The sequence below is a fragment of the Abramis brama genome, assembly GCF_963993115.1.
Source record: "Abramis brama genome assembly, chromosome: 18".
Lineage (NCBI taxonomy): Eukaryota > Metazoa > Chordata > Actinopteri > Cypriniformes > Leuciscidae > Abramis > Abramis brama.
This window is the reverse complement of record NC_139980.1, coordinates 5,041,278-5,060,001: the sequence shown is the minus strand read 5'-3', so window position 1 is coordinate 5,060,001 and position 18,724 is coordinate 5,041,278. Positions and strand designations below refer to the sequence as shown.

The 18,724-nt window shown below is 36.6% G+C and overlaps 1 protein-coding gene across 1 annotated transcript in view; it reads right to left on the bottom strand.

The window, feature by feature from the left end:
- adgb (androglobin) overlaps positions 1-18,615 on the bottom strand; it is a 45,427-nt gene extending 26,812 nt beyond the window's left edge. The window contains exons 1-11 of the mRNA XM_084090914.1: positions 18,226-18,615; positions 17,387-17,522; positions 17,041-17,130; positions 15,633-15,704; positions 15,319-15,516; positions 14,124-14,263; positions 13,046-13,135; positions 8,843-8,994; positions 3,703-3,797; positions 1,731-1,905; positions 1,541-1,628 (exon numbers count right to left, since the gene is read on the bottom strand). Of these exons, the coding sequence (XP_083947040.1) occupies positions 1,541-1,628; positions 1,731-1,905; positions 3,703-3,797; positions 8,843-8,994; positions 13,046-13,135; positions 14,124-14,263; positions 15,319-15,516; positions 15,633-15,704; positions 17,041-17,130; positions 17,387-17,522; positions 18,226-18,302 (1,313 nt within the window). The 5' untranslated portion in view covers positions 18,303-18,615. The remainder of the gene's footprint in view (positions 1-1,540; positions 1,629-1,730; positions 1,906-3,702; positions 3,798-8,842; positions 8,995-13,045; positions 13,136-14,123; positions 14,264-15,318; positions 15,517-15,632; positions 15,705-17,040; positions 17,131-17,386; positions 17,523-18,225) is intronic.
- Positions 18,616-18,724: the final 109 nt, after the last annotated feature.

Genomic DNA, 18,724 nt, shown 5'->3' with positions numbered 1-18,724 from the left:
ATGAGAAAAATGTCAAACAAAACCACCAATTTCTGAGGTTAAACACACATTTATTGTGCTCTAAAGAGATTCAGATTAATTAAGTATGACTGAATATTGTCTTGTGCTCGAGAGCAGCACAATGAGAACCACAGTCTCTGTCCCTGTCTGACTCTCCCACACAGCCAATTACTGCTTTTAGCACTCAGTGTACTAATGTACTCACATGTGCAACTGAAGAAAAAAAAATACCTGGAGTTAAAACAAAGCTCATATTCAGACTCTCTAAATAATTCATGCCTGGTGAGATTCAGCTACATCACTGGTTCAGTTATGACATGTTATATCTGAGAAATTGTGCATTATCAATCTATTGATATGAAAAAGCAAAGTACTTATTACCACTGGGCCTATAGAGAAATGTACACATTCAGTACATACATAAATGCACCTGTGTATACATTCAGTGTTAAGTAGTAGCCTCACTACTATCATTAGCTCTGTTTAAAATCTGAGCAAGTGATTCCTGTTTTGCAAATAGATAGTTTGAGTCAGTTCTTTCTAATGAATCGTCATGAAGCGGTTTGCGATTTAGTCTGGACAGGATATCATGTTTTCTCACTCTGTAAAATAGTAATGGGAACAAAAAGAGCATTTAGTGTGACATTGTATTTATTGTCAGAAATGAGAGGTTTTGTTTTATGTTTTTTGAGGGATAAATCAAAAAATGGTAAGGGAACATTAAAGGGATAGTTCACCAAAAAAATTTACATTCTGTCATCATCCCATGTTCGACTTTCTTTTCATCCATGCACCACAGATGAAGAGTTTGAAAGAAGAAGAAAAAGTAACCAAAAACAGATTTGGTTACCATTGACTTCAACTGTATTTCCAAAAAATGGCATTTCTCTTTTATGTTCCACAGAAGAAAGAATATAGGTCATACAGGTTTGGAACAACATGAGTAAATGATGAAATTTATTAACATTTTTAGATGAACAAAATTCCTTTAAGCTTCAACACACACACGTCTGGTTTACTATCTTTGTGGGGACTCTCCATAGACATAATGGTTTTTATACTGTACATACTGTATATTCTATTCCCTTACACTAACCCTACCCATCACAGAAAACTTTCTGCAGTTTTGCATTTTCAAAAAAACTCATTCTCTATGATTTATAAGCGTGTTTCCTCATTGGGGACCTCAAGTTAGGTCCCCATGAGTCAGTATGCATTCAGGTTGAAGTCTCTACTGGGATAGAAAAACATGCACACACACACACACACAGACACACACTGTTCCTAGTTGTCGTCCCCTGATGATGCCTACATTTAATTTTAGACACTATATCTGGAAATGCATCCTATAATTTGCCAGCAATAAAGAAGGTCTTTATTAAGTTAAACACCTGGATGTGCAGCTTGTAAATGATTCAGTTCTGCAAGTAAATACATTAGTGACTTTCTCTAGTTTTCAGGGTAGCTTGGGTATTTTCCTTTAATGTAATTGGTAGCTTAGTTTGCAGCACACACACACACACACACACACAGAGCTTACATGTCATGTGCAGCCATAGTCATAAGTTTGAAGTTGATGAAGGGGCTAGAAACCTCAATGAACTGCTCTGGCTTCTGAACAGGGGGTTCTAAAGGGCATAAACATCAGTTTGATCCAACTCAAGCAATTTTCATAATAATTACAAAAGAAATTAAAACACATATACCCATAAAACACACACACGTCTTACCCTTGGGTTCATCTGTGATGTTAGTCTGCTTGCGGGGGCGGATGAGTTTCCATTGAGGAACTGGGGGTGCCTTAGGAGGGGCCACCAGGGGGCAGTCTCGAGTGCAGGTGAGCAGCACAGGGTGACTGAAGAGCTGAGAGAGCCCATACTGCCTCAGACTCTCAGACGAATCAGCCTGGAGAACACACCCACCACAATCTGACATTTTAGAAGAGAAACTTAATAGCAGATTAGACAGCCAGCGCTAATCCAAACAGAGTCAAATATTGCTTGAGACTAAGATAGAGGGAGGGAGAGTACCATTTGGGACAGGTTTTAAATTAATGAGCTTTAGGCAAGTGTGCGCAGTGGAAGAGTTATATTAAACAAGATGAGATATTGGTCTAAACCTAATGTTTTTGAAAGAAATCTTTTGTGCTCATCAAGGCTTCATTTATTTGATCAAAAATACAGTGAAAACAGTAATGTTGTGAAATATTATTACAATTTTAAATAACTGATTTCTATTTCAATATTTTTTTAATGGGTTTTCTGTGATGGTAAAGCTGAATTTTCAGCATCATTACTCCAGTCTTCAGTGTCACATGATCCTTTAGAATTCCTTCTAATATGCTGATTTGGTGCTCAGTGTTGAAAACAGTTGTGCTGCTTCATATTTTTGTGAAAACTATGTTTTTTTTTGTTTTTTTTTCAGGATTCTCAGATGAATAGAAAAATACAAAATAACAGCATTTATTTGAAGAGATCTTTGGTAACATTATTAATGTCTACACTAGGGATGGGAATTGATAAGAATTTAACGATTCCGATTCCATTATCGATATTGCTTATCGATCCGATTCCTTATCGATTCTCTTATCGATTCTTATTGGGTGAGGGAATAAGTACAAATTTGTTTGTATTAACTCGCTTTAATATCTGATCAGAAGACACAGCACAGAGTATACACAAATTATGTGTAGCAACCTCAGAACAAACCTAAAAGTAGGTGAGCTACTTCTCAAAGTAAAGTCCAGGGACCTATAGCCTAGGGCAGTGTTTCTCAACCTGTGTGCCTTGAAAGATTATCAAGAAGAGTGCCTTAGGATTAGGAAATTGACAATTTTCACATTCATTGGTCCGGACAAAAAAATAAATAAAACTGCCATTTATGTGCCATAAAAACTAAAAACACAGACTGAAAACAGTTTAGGAAGAGCTTGTGTCTTTTGGAATATTAACAGTGCTCATTTGGATTAGGCTATTGAGTTACTAAAACAATCTTTGTCAAATAATACACAGGTTTTCTTCACATTTTGAACGTTTTTGTTTCCATTTGTTTAATTTCAAGATCTGATGTGAATTATCCATTGTTGTTTTTACAGCTACAAAGCTGGGAGCACTAAATGATATTCAGTCACATTATACACGCTTTTAACATTAAATAAAGCACAAAAATAGTACCTGATATTATCATAGCCACACTTTGAGATTGTTGTTCCAGCGCGACGTCGCAGTAAAATAGGATTCGTTTCAAATAGAATCGTCGCGTGTCGCGGCTGGTTAAACTTTGATTAACATGGAAAATTATACTTTTTATCGCGTGTCGCGCAGTCGCGTCGCATGTAGTTAGGACGCGGTCAGAGCGCTTCTGCCTCGATGCCATGTTTGCTCATAGTGTTTGCTACGTTCTGAACCAAAACAACGCAGCACGTGTGTGACGTCGTGTCACATTTGAACGAGCGGAACCGATAAGCGGAATCGTTAAGCAGGCATACTAACGGTTCCAAGGAATCGATTCACTGGGCACCGGTTCTGAAGAAGAACCGGTTCTCGGTTCCCATCCCTAGTCTACACTGACACTTTAGATCAATTTAATGCAGCCTTGCTAATAGAAGTATTCATTTCTAATAAAAAAAATTTAAATAAAAACTTACTGAACCCAAACTTTTTAACTGTAGTGTGTATAGTACAGATTGAAAAACATGCTTACCATCCGTGTAAGCACTGAGGTCATTTTCTCCAGCAGGTGCAAGGGCTGGTAACTGGCACACACTACCATCTGAGGAATAAGACCAGTGGCTAAATCTGAAAGAAGAAAGAGAGAAACAGCATGTGTGAAGAAGACTAAAAGAATTATACATGAAAGGACGTGTCATTTTTAGGCCCTCAAAATCTAAGCTGAACTTTTTTTCCTGTTGTCAGACTTCCGTCTCTTTAATGCTTAAAGCATAATCAAATGAATGGAGCGCAGTCTTGAATAAGAGGAAGAAAGAATGAGTGGATAGATCAAGGTGTAAGCCCAACTAAAGGTCCAATGGCGGTCTCCAATTATACAGGGAAGGTTTCTGCGCGTCTTTCCTTTTACGCAACACAACAAGATTAAATGAAATAAATTTTCTCATATGTATTACCTCGTTATTTCATCTGACTCCATAAATGAAAAAGGTTTTAATGATATCTGAGCATCATTAAAAGTGAGCGAATGTTTGATTATTCTTTTTAACTCTTTAAGTATATTTTACCCATTCCAGATTAACTCAGAGGTCGCTCAGAGGTCCTCACGTCTTCTGCTTAACGCGGGTCTCACGAACACAAGCTCATCAGTTTTGATCATCAAACAGAGGTAATTGCTATGTACCTGAGATCGGTCACATTCACGCTTAAACAATCAAAGATTCATTGGTATAGCCCCCATGGAATTGAATACACTTGAATTTAACTTAGCGTTTACTTCAGTAGAGGTATGGCCACTATTACAGATATAAGCTGACCAACAATACTACTCTTATAATAGCTTTGGATTGGCCATGCCATGGTTTCCCATGTACACTTATATAAAGTAACATTAAATTAAAACAGAGGTAAGACACACCCAGATTTAGATTGGTCAAGCAGCATTTGCTGTTCTAAACGGAAATGTTTACAATTTATTGACCAGGTAATAGAACAATAATTCAAAATCCAATTCATAGAATAAAATCATCGGTCAATCAAATATAATAACAACAATTTGGAAATCGAGGAATTATAGAGATATTTACCTGCCAACAATCGTGTGGAAAGTCTACCTACAGACTCCTCGAACCCTTTGCCCATTTTCCTTATAAACCCAGATAATCAATTTATCTGGGTTTATCTGGGTTATTGATTTGCTTACCAAATGGTGGTGTCCGTCATTATAATTAGATTTTGGTCCCCTATTGAGGGGTTCACAACTGTGAGATCAGAATATGTAATTGAATGGGTTAATACTGATTTACTGATAATAGTGATATCCACATTTTCTAGAGGTTAAGCACCACCTTTTACAATTTGTTAAAAAAGGACTTTAAGAGGTGCTGGACCTATTTTGTGTCCTATTCATGGAAAGTGCCATAAATAGAATGAACAGCGATCATGTGTGAGTACGTTTCAATAAGAGATTCCCCTTTAGGCATTGAAGATCTAGGCCACGGTGCCAAAGTGATATATGTCAAAGCATGTTATAATTTCCAGCCCATTAATTAGTATCAAAGACCCAGAGGGAGTGAGAGGATAACAGAGGGGATGGATTCATTATATGGATTAAAGGACCCTATAGATAAGAGGATAGAGCAAATGAAGAATGTTTATGAAGGATAACAAGAGAGAGAGTGACTTTCAGCAGCAAACATTGCATTATCCCAGTGTAATCTGAACCACTCACTTGCAGAAGCCAATTATCCAAAACAGACTATCTGAACAGCAAACCATTAGCCTCAATAGACTCATCAAATTGTTAGTCTCCAAAGACCTGTCAGAAAACCATGTTTACATGCACACTGACAATTACACCTTATCACAACAGCACTGAGCTTTTCAAAGCAGGTCGGTGTAAAATTGATGCATATTGTGTATGTGTGAGTGTGTGCATGCCTGATTCGCTGCTCTTTGCTCTCCTTGCATATTTCAGGCATAAACTGTACAGTAACAGAATTGACAGTGCTCGCCCGAGGCCATGCCAGATAATTCAATTCAGATCACACTACCTGAGAGAAAAACACTAGCGCTCTGTTCACTGTCTGACACAAACACACACACAGTTTAACACTGCTGCACACCCTTCTTTGGTGAAAACAATTTTTCACACAAAAACACGTGCACAATCACAGAAAAGGGGTTGTTTTATTTATTCATGCTCATGATACACATCTGGCAGTGAAGGCTGTGGCACTGACTCCATAATGCATGAACCTGCAGAAGAAGTGATGCATGGAGATGGAAGAGGGTGCTACCTGAAGATGAGTGGTCAGAGGGGGCATACTGATCCTTATGGGTCATTTTACCCATAATGCCTCACTAAACAGATCACCATCCCTATACGGAGAGCTCAATGCCACATTTGCTGCAATTTATTATTGTTTTCAGACCGCATATAGAGAGTTTCTGTATGAAAATCAAATATTCAACTACACTGAATAATGTATGGTTAGGAGAGAAGGGAAAAGAACCATATATGAAAATTTGTATATATACACAAGTACAAGGACAAAAAAAAAAAAAAAATACTGACTTTGATTTGGATGGATAGCTGCACTGGGCTGAATGGTCTTTCTGCCTTTGTTCTTCCTCTTAGCTGACTCTTACAAGAAAAACAGAACATTTTATGTCCACACCTTAAAGGGTTAGTTCACCAAACATGAAAATTCTGTCATTAATTACTCACCCTCATGTTGTTCCAACCCCATAACCCTGTTTCGTTCATATTCGGAACACAAATTAAGATATTTTTTATTAAATCTGAGAGCTGGGTCACTCCTCCATAGGCTTCTATGGGATCGAAACTTGCCGGCCCATTCATTTTCTTCTGTGTGGGCCTGAGTGAATTCACGTAGTGTAACTTCTGTGTTGTACATCACCACGTAGGCTCACGCATCACACACATGACCAGCGTCAGCGACTTTTCTGGGCCGGCAAGTTTCGATCCCATAGAAGCCTATGGAGGAGTGATCCAGCTCTCAGATTTAATAAAAAATATCTTAATTTGTGTTCCGAAGATGAACGAAAGTCTTACGGGGTTGGACCAATATGAAGGTGAGTAATTACTGACAGAATTTTCATTTTTGGGTGAACTAACCCTTTAAGGATCATCTTTAAAGACCCTATTAATATGACAATTTCAGTTTTCTTGTTTTGTACTGACATTTAATATTAAAACGTTTTATTTTATTATTTATTATTATTATTTCATATTAAAAAAGTCAGGTGGCTGTCTATGGAAATAGGCATTGGGAAAATAATCAAAATACAGGACTATAGAAGGGTCCCCATACTTTCGGATCAAAGAATTTCCATGACTTTTCTATCCTTTTATGATAACTGAATAAGGATTCTCAAAAACTAATTTTATAGAGATCACACGAGTAATGCCGGGGACACATTAAACAACTAGCTGAAACATTCTAAGACTGAACTGAACACACTTACAGACTGTTTCCAACGACTGGAGCAGATTTAAACACCGACTGAACGCAACTATCTCTGACTAGAAATTCCATTCATAATCGGCCTTAGTCGTTAAGTGTGTCCCCGGCTTAATTTGTAGTCGAAGACATAATTTGAGCATTACCAGAAATTTAGATTGACTATAGCAATATCCATGACTTTTTAGAATATTATTAATTTCCATAACTTTCTGTGACAGTCACAAAGAGCAACTTCCTAATATCATACATTTAAAATACCCTAATATTAAATCATCAATATTTGATAATTTTCCAAGAAGAGACTATAACATTTAAATTTGTATATCTGCAAATGCAGAGGTCTTCAACAATGCTCCTGAGACCTAGGCTGCATTCCAGTCCAAAATTGTCATGCCCTTCACTCGTTAACTTCCCTCCGTCTCGTTCACTCGGATGTACGGCATTGCATACGTTGGACGAGTGCCCACTACTGGCGGAAACTGTGGCGGGCTGAATTGGAACGTCCTAAGCCCTTAATCACTTGGAATCAGCTATGGAGTTCATTTATTATTTACATTTATTTCCCTTTAATAATTTGTTTAATTCAGCATCCAAATGTATATAGGTGTATTTGGGTTGTTTTAAATTAAAAATATATATAATTAATATATCATAAAGTTGTTTGTTGTGGTGGTGATTAGATGAGATTTGTGGTGACGTCACAATCGTGCTGCATTGTGGGACATATAGGTGCCTGAAGTGTACATATGAAGTAGACTCGCTCCCTCTGTCAAAATCGAGGGAACGAGGGTCTGTCCATATAAACTTCCCTCATCCACTTCACGAAGTGGAACGCACTTCAAAATGGCGGCAGGGATTCCCCCGAGGGGAAGTGCTTAGGGAAGTTCGCAAGTGCGTGTCTAAAAGTGGACTGGAACGCAGCCCTACTGTCCTGGAGAGTTTAGCTCCAACCCTAATCAAATAAACCTGAACAAGCTAATAAAGCTCTTCAGGACCATTTGAAAATCACATTAGTGTGAAATTCAGGTGTGCTAAAGCAGGTTAGATATAAACTTTGCAGACGGGTCTCAAGGAGTAGGGTTGAAGACCTCTGTGTTAAACGGTTCATTTTGTCAATTTTTAGGAGTGCACTAGCACGGATATGACCTATAAGGCACGGAAAGCCTTCCACTCGCAACAGTTCTATAGTGGTAACCACATGGCTTCAGATTGATCATGTGAGGCCCTGTGGATTTCAAGCGCAAAATAGCTATTAATATCCCTACTCTCACTAAATACTGCCATTGCCTATAAGCCTAGGAACAAAAGGATACCACTATGCCACTAAACGTCTACACTGCAACATTCAGAATGACAATCTTGTGCATTTACAATAATCATCATAATTATGTTTTCATTAGCCTCTATATCAACTTACAAAGAGTGTTAGCACAAGATATTATAGACTGAAAAGTCTCAAATACTTGTTAAACACTTGATATTCTACACCGTCAAACTTAAATGACTTTGAATTCTAAAGCCCCATTTTAAAATTCCATTAGAAAACTCTTAAAGAAAGAGCCATTTGCACAGCAGGCATCTTGCCATATCGATTCTCTAATTTACTCTCTCTGCCGGTGTCTTTTAATCAGACATGTCACACACTGTTAAGGGATAAATGACTGTGATGTGTGTGCGGGTCGGTACCTCTGCGCTTAAGTACTGTGGGAGATTCACTCTTGATCTCGTTCACATTAGAATCTGTTGTCGTGGTCTTCTCCTCTGAGCTCTCTTCCTCCAACTGGAATTGAGGAATACTGTCCCTCAGATATTCCCAAATTTTCCCTGTATACCAGGATCTAGGAACAACATTAACACATGGAAGATTAGTGTTAAATGTTTTGATCTCCATCTCTTAACTGGGGTTTTACTGTGAACTTATCTAATAATCTCAATTTATTAAGTCTGGGAATAACAAAAGGCTTGAATCAAATTAATGGGCAGTCACAGGGTCAATGGATGAAACTTATAAAGCTTAACAAACAAAGCCTCTGCACTTTCGACCAATCAATAAACAGCAATTAGAGACAGGTGAGCAATGTTCAGTTAACTGGTACAGGGGATCACTACAGCTTGAATTAAGGTCTAAACGGATAAAAACAAATGCAAACAACACACACTTGTATTCAACTTGAGTATTTAACCTTCAAAAAACACTACCATTCAAAAGTCTGTGGTCTGTAAGATTTTTTTTATGTTTTTGAAAGAAGTCTATTATGCTCACCAAGGCTGTACTTATTTAATCAAAACTACAGTAAACCAGTAATAATGTGAAATATTATAAAAATTTAAAATAACTGTTTTATATTTTAATATATAAAATATATTATATATCGTCACCTTGCTAAAATAATTGCCTATGTCATTTTTTGACAAAAATGATTTTTTTTGCATAAGTCATCTCCTCATGATGCTGGCCACCTCTGGTAAAATCGCCCACATCCTCAGTTGAACAGATCATGCAATTCTACCCCTGTAATATAATGGCCAGTCTGACTTAGGCCGTCAGGCCGTTAGAATGTCAAGAGTCTGACTTAGGCCGTTTTATTTTGCCTAAGTCAAAAGACAATGAGACTTTTTACAATTTTACAAGCTTTTCAAGATGGCAGTTGCATCAAGAAGAATGGAAATCTACTAAACCTCTAAAGTTAGGTTCAGTTTTCTGTGTTTTCTGAGAAACCTGAAAAAATGACATGGCCAATTATTTTAGGAAGGTGACGATATTTATATATCAGCAGCTTTTACTTTAGCCTTCATTGTCACATGATCCTTCAGAAATCATTCTAATACGCTGTACAGAAATTTCTGTGCAGTTACATTTTGTAGGGATTATTAATTAATAGACTGAATGAAACTATTTGTAACATTATAAATGTCTTTACTGTCACTTTTGGTCAATTGAATGTCTCCATGCTAAATAAAATGTATTTCTTAAAAAAAAATCTTACTGAGCTCAAACTTTTAAATGGTCATGTGTATATATCCCTTAGACTGGGTAAACTCAGCCCGATTTGATTTCGCCCTGCAGCTCAGGCTGGAAACCTGTACATTTTTCTATCCTGCTTCCGTTACAAATCTGCGGGGACCAATCACAACCTGGCTTATCCACCTGGCGCGCTATTGGCAGGTTTAATCCAATCCAATTCCTTTTAACCTCTCGACGATGCTCAATGGCTTTTTTAGTTTAGCAAACAAACACTCGCTCGAGTGGGTGTAAATACCACTAACTTTCATGTTTTTTTTGCACAACCTGCAAAAATCGCTCGATGCCATTGCTGCTTCTGCAAACCACTGATCAATGCTACAAACCAACACGTTTGTTGACACGTTTCCTGCCTGGAGTTTTCGCTGCAAAGTACGTCACTTGGATCGTTGGTCTGATTGGTTGAAGGACTATCCAATTGCGTACAGAGTCATTTGAACTATGCCCGTTGATCACGCCTCTTGAGCAGTAGAAAATACAGAGCAGACTCCTCAGACTAATGTTAAAACTTAAAATATTGAGCTTGGTCTGGTGATAGCTAGACTATATATCCCTGGTAATCTTTGAAAAGTTTCTTTTCACTCATCTGCAGCTTGTCCATGTTTTCTAATTTCATGCTGAAAAGTTGTCAAATTGTTTTGCCATCACATGCTACACTGCAAAACAACTTAAACAATAAGGCATTAACCTATCACATTCAACTTTTTAAGTTAACAACTAATTTGCTCAATTAAAGTAGATCTAATGAGTAACAGGTTGTTTTTTTAACTTTAAAATTCTTGTCAAGGCAACCATAGAATGTTTAGCATTTAGCAATGCAAGCAGCTACAATCCTTGTTTTTCATCCCCATGTTTGATTTAAAAAACAAACTACATGACATGAATATTATTTGATTATTAAAACTAGAGGCAAACTTTTTACCCTGTTATGCAAATATACTGCAATTAAAAGTAGCAGTGAGAAGCACATACAGCTCAACACACACATCTCAAACATTGTGATGATCAACAAATATTAATTCAGTAAAAATATGAACTCTCAACCATATGACAGCTACAGACAGTAATAATAACAACAACAGCAACAGCAGCAGCATATTAAGCCAGTAAATGCAAAGCAATAATTAAATGAATTAATGGAAAAAACTTTTTTCTAGCTGCAGTGCATGCTGAGAAATGGCACAAGATTGTTCAACAAAAAATTGTTTGTTCAGACAACATTTGGACAAGTTTTGGACAAATACTTGAGAATCTAAGTAAGGTCAACAAAACTTTTGTTCGCAACTTGTTTTGAGTATTCTTATTTAGTTCACTCAAGATATAAATATTATATAATAATAAGATAAACAACTGACTTGAACTACTAAATAATCTCTGTTCAAGCTACTTTTTAAATTTTTTAAAAGAACATGGTTTTCTTGGACTCTCTTGGCTCTCTGATGTTCAGGCAAATATGTGAGCTGTTGGAGTGAGATACGACTCCAAGAACCTGCAGGGCTGCAACATGAAGTAAATGACCTCAGGAGACCCTACACACCAGCCAAGCCTCAAAAAAAAATGATAGCACTCTAGAAGATATGACAGCAAGATGTGTGCTCTCTTCTCACCGCAATTTATTTCTCCAAAATACGAGTGTACGCTCTCCGAAAATGTGTTTACTGGTCTCTTGAGGAGCCGCTGAAACACGGAAACTCATCAGAGCGTAAATTACGAGACACCATGCCGTGTTTCCCAAAACAGAGCAGATGTGAGAGTTATGCTGAGGAAGTGACAACAAACTACAGAGACAGAGTCAAACACTAGAGAAGAGAAATTTACACGCTAATTTCACAACAACAACATTCCTGCAGTAACTCGATAAAGCCGGAACAGCAGTGAAGGCCAGCTATTTGTTTGCAGAACAACAGCGTAGTGTCTGCAACCCATTTCCTCCTAATAAGGGTGGCATCTGTGCACACTGTGAGGAAAAGAAGGACATTATGTGTATCGCAAAGCACAGCTTAATGAAGCTTGTTAGCAGCACATACCACAGACAAACACAAAGCTATAGGCAGAGAGAACGGACTAATAACTATACAACTTAACTAAAAGCTCTCAAAAAAGTGAAAACTTGTAAGACACCCTTAATTTAGTACATTTTAATAAAGTGAAGAATTCAGTGTTACTATAGTAATGAGTGCTGACTATTGCAAATCCAATCCAATATACTATAAATATGTTTCTGTGTTTATTAAGTCGTGATGTAACAGAAGCAGCGACAGATCTTTTCTTCAATATGGTGAGTTTTTGCTGAGTGAAACAGATTACTGAAAAAGAAAAAGAAAAGTAGGGTGGGGACTTGGTTCTGTCCATCCGTTGTTGATTTGATGGTTGCAGAACTAAATGTGAGCCAAAATGTATTTTTAAATTAAACATATACAGTACATGGATTAATCATTCACATTTAGATTAATAACATGCAGTTATAAAAGAGATAAACTGTTTGTCCTATCCCAGTGCCTCAGGCCTATGAAAACAAAAAAAACTTGTTTACGTATTCATAAAGCATATCTAAACTGTGATATAATTGGTACATTGTGTACTAACATTAATTGAAGATCAATCTGTAAAGCGATAAATATGTGCAGACCAAATAATCTTCAAAAAAAAGAAACCTGGGCCTCATTTTAATCAGGCATCACAGCTGCCAAAGGGCCATGCCTAACTAAATATTTATTTAATGATAATCTGAATAACTTGAATCTGAATAACCAATAAATGATAATTTATTCACACTTTTGACTAATACCCCGCAACATTTAAAAACGTTGCATGTAAAACAAAAAGTATGTCATTTTTTAAGAGGAAGTGTTTAAACAGAGCCTCACTTTAAAGGAATGATCTCTGGTATCCATCCAGTGAGACAGTGCATGACTGTAAAATCTCCAAACTCTCTCCCAGAGCCTGAGACTGGAATACTGGAAAGAGAAAACCATATCACTATTACACATTAACAGTTTACTTGTTAGCCAGACAGCCATACAATGCATTCAAATGGGTGTGGGTACATCCTAAAATACCAGAAAAAAACATTGGTTCTCCTTTCAGTAAAGACTGCATGAATATGCACGCTCAGTTCCAGTTCCATTGTGTCATTTCAGACATTGATCTGTGCATGTCTATGAGTGTGTGTGTGTGACCTCTTGCTCTCTTTCTCTGAAGAAACCAGATGGCTTATGCTCTAATTGTGCCTCATGGGATGCTGTATTCAACCAGTCCGGCAGCTATTAATTATCTGCACGATTTCACTGTTCATCTTCACGCAAAGAACCATTCCATCATTATCACTGCCACACAAGAGTGCAAGCACACTTTAAACAGGATGTACAGTGGCTTCAGGTGAGTCACGACTGTGATCACTTTAGAGCCAAACCTTGGCAGTAATGAATTCTACAGCATGTTCTATGTGTTAATTGGGAATTGCCCTCTGGAAGCACACAGTTGTGTTTTTTGTTTCCTGACCATTTTATTTCGAACCATAAATAATTAACTGTCTCAGAGATGGTTCATTTCCTAAGCTATATAAAACTTTTACACCATGAAAAAATTAGTCCACTCTTTCATTCTTCTGGGATGCATAAATCAATTCTGGGAATAATGTACTTGTTCCTTTGCATGCAATGCATGGAGACTGCCATTTCAAAAAGGATGCTAAAGCCAATCAAAATATCATAAAAGTGGCCCATTTTAACCAAGCTTTCTGTGATGAGCAGACTTCTTGTTATTCACTAATAAACCTCCACTGGCACGGTGAGCTATTCTAGTGTCAAGTCACGTAAGCTGAAGTCGAGAACCTGGTCAGTCAGATTTGTGAATGAATCATTTGGACTGGTTTTGTGAAATAATTCAACCGATTATTTGACAATTCAAACACTTATTGTTTGAATTAAGTTTAAAAATACTCACTCAGTACTGGCCACCTTTAGTATACCCTTAGCCAACAGCATGGGCCAAAGCTCTGATTGGTTTGTGCTAGCAGGAAGCAACAGGTTATCATCTTTGTCAAATGGTAACATGTCATCAACAGTAATCTTCCTCCAACTTCCCTAAAAAAGCAGAAGACATTATAAAAAATGCATCCATTATCATTAATGAGACAGTAAAATATCTCAGTAAAAACTCAGTAAAAGTTTATCATACAATGGCACATTCCATCTGGATAGATTGTAGATTTGTGTGACTCAACATTTGTTAAGTAACATTTATTCACTTATGTATATGCTGTATATAAGCAAAGTAAATATAACAAAGTAATAAATAAATCCAATTTGTAATGATCTTCTCACCATCAAACTCATCTTAATACACACAAAACCAAAGGTGCATCAATCAGAACTCAGATGAGCCTTTAAAGTCCATGGTTCATAAGTGTGCATTTTGTACACAGTAAAATGTGCAGTGGAAATGCTGTGATAAACATAATTAACTCTAATGGAGTTATATTAAAGAGAGTGATCTTAGAAGATCAGTCAGCAACAAAATAACTATTGCCCAGCACATAGGCCTTATCTAAAATGCTCTTGTACTTGAGAGAGCGCTACTTTACTATTCTTTGATATCACCTATCAAACAAATCATTGTTACCAACGTGCAGGCCAGTCTTTGTTCATACTTCTAGTAATAGAAGCCGTTAAGATAAAAAATAAAAAATAAATTCTCGGTTGTCTGTGACCAGAGGATAGAGCAGCCACGGCTCTACCAACTTTCTCGGCTCCCTGATAAGCATTGTGTTCTCACTTAATCACTGCCATAAGGACACAGTGTCCTTCTAGCAGGAGAATGTGAACAAATGCTACAATAGGTATAGCATATTTGGCAATTTTGTGTATCACCATGCAGAACCTCTCATTCATTAAAGATAATTTTGTATTCCAAAGATTAACTAAATTTGTGGTTTTGAAATAACATGAGGGTGAGTTTATGAAATTTTGTTTTTTTCAATGGAGAACTTTAAGTTTTCCTTGAATTCTTGTAACAACACTGTTCTGGTTATTCAACTGTAAAAGAGACACAAAGCTGAAAGGAAATGCAGTGAATGTTGTTCACAACAGGTTTTCAATAAAAACATTTAATATGGTGTCTATACTCAACCTGAACTTACCATCCAGTAGAGTTTAATGACATACTTCCCATAGGCATTATAGAGGGGCATGTGATCCTTCTCTGCTTTACAAAGGGAGTAGATGTGTTCCCAGGGTCTCCAAAGGTTGGGAACTGTTTCCGTAGAGACGGCCTTGTCCTCTCCTGTGTTGCAGACTTTCCACAGAATGTAGAACTCACTAATGATCCATCGAATAAGCTGTGAAATCGGCGAGCAGGGCGAGGAGTGACCCATTGTAAGTTAATGCCAACTAAACTAATAATTTTTTGTTCTAATCAGTAACACAAGCCATCCGAAGTGATTTAATGACTCACCTCACTTGAGAGTAAATGCTCATTTGCTGAGGTGAGGTCAAAGGCAGATTTATTTTCCACCACAACTGGAATCTGTTTTAAAGGACAAGATACATATAATGTCAGTTCCTGAAGATCTACCTTGATGATTTTAGTTTTCTACTCTAATTAAACACAAACTCAAACCTAAAGCAAGTTCAACCTAGATGTCTTTTTGTTTACAATATATATTAAATATATATATATATATACTATCGTTCAAACGTTTTGGGGTCAGTAATATATATTTTTAAAGAAATGAACACTTTTATGCATTTAAATGGCAAAGTTATAGTAAAGATTTTTACATTGTCACCAAATAAAAACGGGAAAAATAATTATTCCACAGTATAGTTTTTCAAAAATATTTCAGAAATGTTTCTTGAGCACCAAATCATCATATAATAGAATGATTTTTAAAGGAACATGTGACACTGAAGACTAGAGTAAATGTATATTAAAATAAAATAAAATCAAAATGATCAAATGATTGGTGACTTCTTTCAAAAACATTTAAAAAAACGTAACCCTAAACCCAGTGTGATTTTTTGAGATTGCACCATAAAACAGCTAAATCTAACTGAACTGAAAGTGATTATAGTTTTGCTCACTTGGTCTATTATAAATATTAAAATTTGTGTCACTTGAGAAATTTCTCCCATTTCCCATGTTTTCTTCCCACTACTGTCACAGATCATTTCTGAGGGACATGAATATTTGCTTCCATGAATATTTGATAATCTTCTGTAAGTGGACTTTTAATTACATGTAAATCGAAGGCTCTTAGTATCACTCACATACTAGGAGAGAAGAATCGCAGCTATCATCTTTTTATCCCAAATGTTGCCATGGAAATGACAACAGAGCTGACCTTCATTCGTTCTCTCAATTAAACATCTTAAATGCAGCTAGTCAGATGGCAAAAAATAATTGGTTTTAGAGCTCTAGTGCCTACTCTTGATTGCCTTGTAATTTTGCTGCTTGTTGTGACTTTTTAGCATCCCATGACTTGCCTAGATTCATCAAAATGGAGGAATAATTGTGAAATGCTCTCCTAGGCATGAGGTAATTTAATCACAACCCAAACATGATGTGAAAGCAGCATAAACAGATTTCATCAATTAAGCTCGGCATTGAAGATAAGACTGGATTTTCCCAAAGACATGCAATTAAAGAGCAGAGTGAACACAAATATGAGTTATTTGGTCATTTTTAATATGTCAGTTCAAATAGTACTTCACATTGTACTCAAACAATCTCAAATAAAGTATAATTGAAAAAAACTAAAATGTGACAAAAAACTCTTTACCTACCCAGGTTGCAGTTCCATCAAGTTTGTTTGACCTGCTAGTGATGATAATCACTTCTGTGGCAACTGAAAAACTCTTACCTTATTAAGTATGTACTCTGAAGGACGTTTCCAAGTGTGTACTCTCAAGGAGGCAGGAAGTTCAACCTTCCCTTCTGGATCGTCAAAGAGCTGTTGACAATGTTGTTACATAAAAGGCTCAGTATGGTTTTAGATTCACAATCACATGGGAAAACAAATACAAAAAGTTAAAAAACACTGATCAAATTGCAGAGTGCATGATACCAGCCACTCTGACTCATCAATTGCAAAGCTACATCTCTCAAGCCAAGCGGTTTGCTGAAACAGATTTCCACTCTTACCAATGGACCAACATAGACATTATTATGAAAAACATTGAATTGTTGTTCTATTCATGAATACTCACCTTGTTCTCCTTAGAGGTTTTATTTGAATCCCATTTCTCTGCATTGACCTCAGTGTCGCTCCACTCCGGCCAGAGAGAGATGAGAATCTTCTTTACCTCTTCAGGGCTTTCTGATGCAGTGATCACTGAAGATGCTCTAGAGACAGTGCTTTGCTTTTTAATGTAATCTATTAAAACTGATCACTATTTAACATAATCATTTCATTATTGGTACTTACAATGTAAGCATTTGAATTGGCATATCAACTCATGGTTGGTCTTTTCAATTATTATTATTAACGTTATCTATCTTTAATCTAAATTGCATATTACCATCAAGCTATCTCTTTAATTCCAAACACTGATATTGTCTCAGGAAATGCAAATATAATTCAGTTGAATGCAATTTTATTTTATAACAGGAGTGAAACATTAATATAACTATGTCATTAACCTATGTTTGACCCATGACTAAACGAAAAGAAAATATAATTATCCGTTATTGATGGTAGAAAAGTAACGTTATGCCTGTTGTTGTTAATGTAAAAAATACAAAAATACACAATTTAGTGTAGGCAACCATAAAAGCCAAAAGAAAAATGCAATAAATTAACTTGCCAAACACAAATGATGTAACTTAACGTTACCGGTAAGTTAACGTTATGTTAACTTAATTCACAACTGGCAAAACAATACATAACGACCTCCAATATTGTATTAAAACATAATATAATAACAAAATACATAACATAATAGTAAAAATATAAGGCGAATTTGCAAAATAAAGGCTTTATTATTTATATCATCTGTGAAAATATTTTGATGCCATGACATCAACACAGGATCAAGTCAATTCTTACTCTTTTTTGGGAGTTTGTCCAGGCGAGGAAGCGACGAGGCTGGATGAGGACACCTTTTTCTTGGGTGTCTTCGACATTGCAAGTGTATGTAGGCCTTGTTTCTAATCTAAGAGTTCATCGTTTGAAGGAACACTTGGCAGAATAAAGCACGGAAAATAATGATGATGAATAGGAAGCGATGGCCAGGGTGAGACTGTTTACAGTGGGGAAAGTTTGCCATGTTGCTAGGCGACAGGATCGCTGGGGATTGCCGACAGCTCGAGTGCAGAGCTATATTACCACCTCGCGCCAATGAACTCCTCCTGAGTCCTGACCTCTTTAAACAAACTCGTATGTCTATCTACTGTCGTTTAGCGACACGTTTCGTTTCTCTCTTCTTCTTTGGTAATGAATAATGTTGCATTACTGCCAGTGCAACCATAGTTTCTCTTTTCTTTTGAACAGTTCTTTTCAAAGAAAGAACCGATTCCAAAAAGCTAAATCAGCTTTTACGTCACCA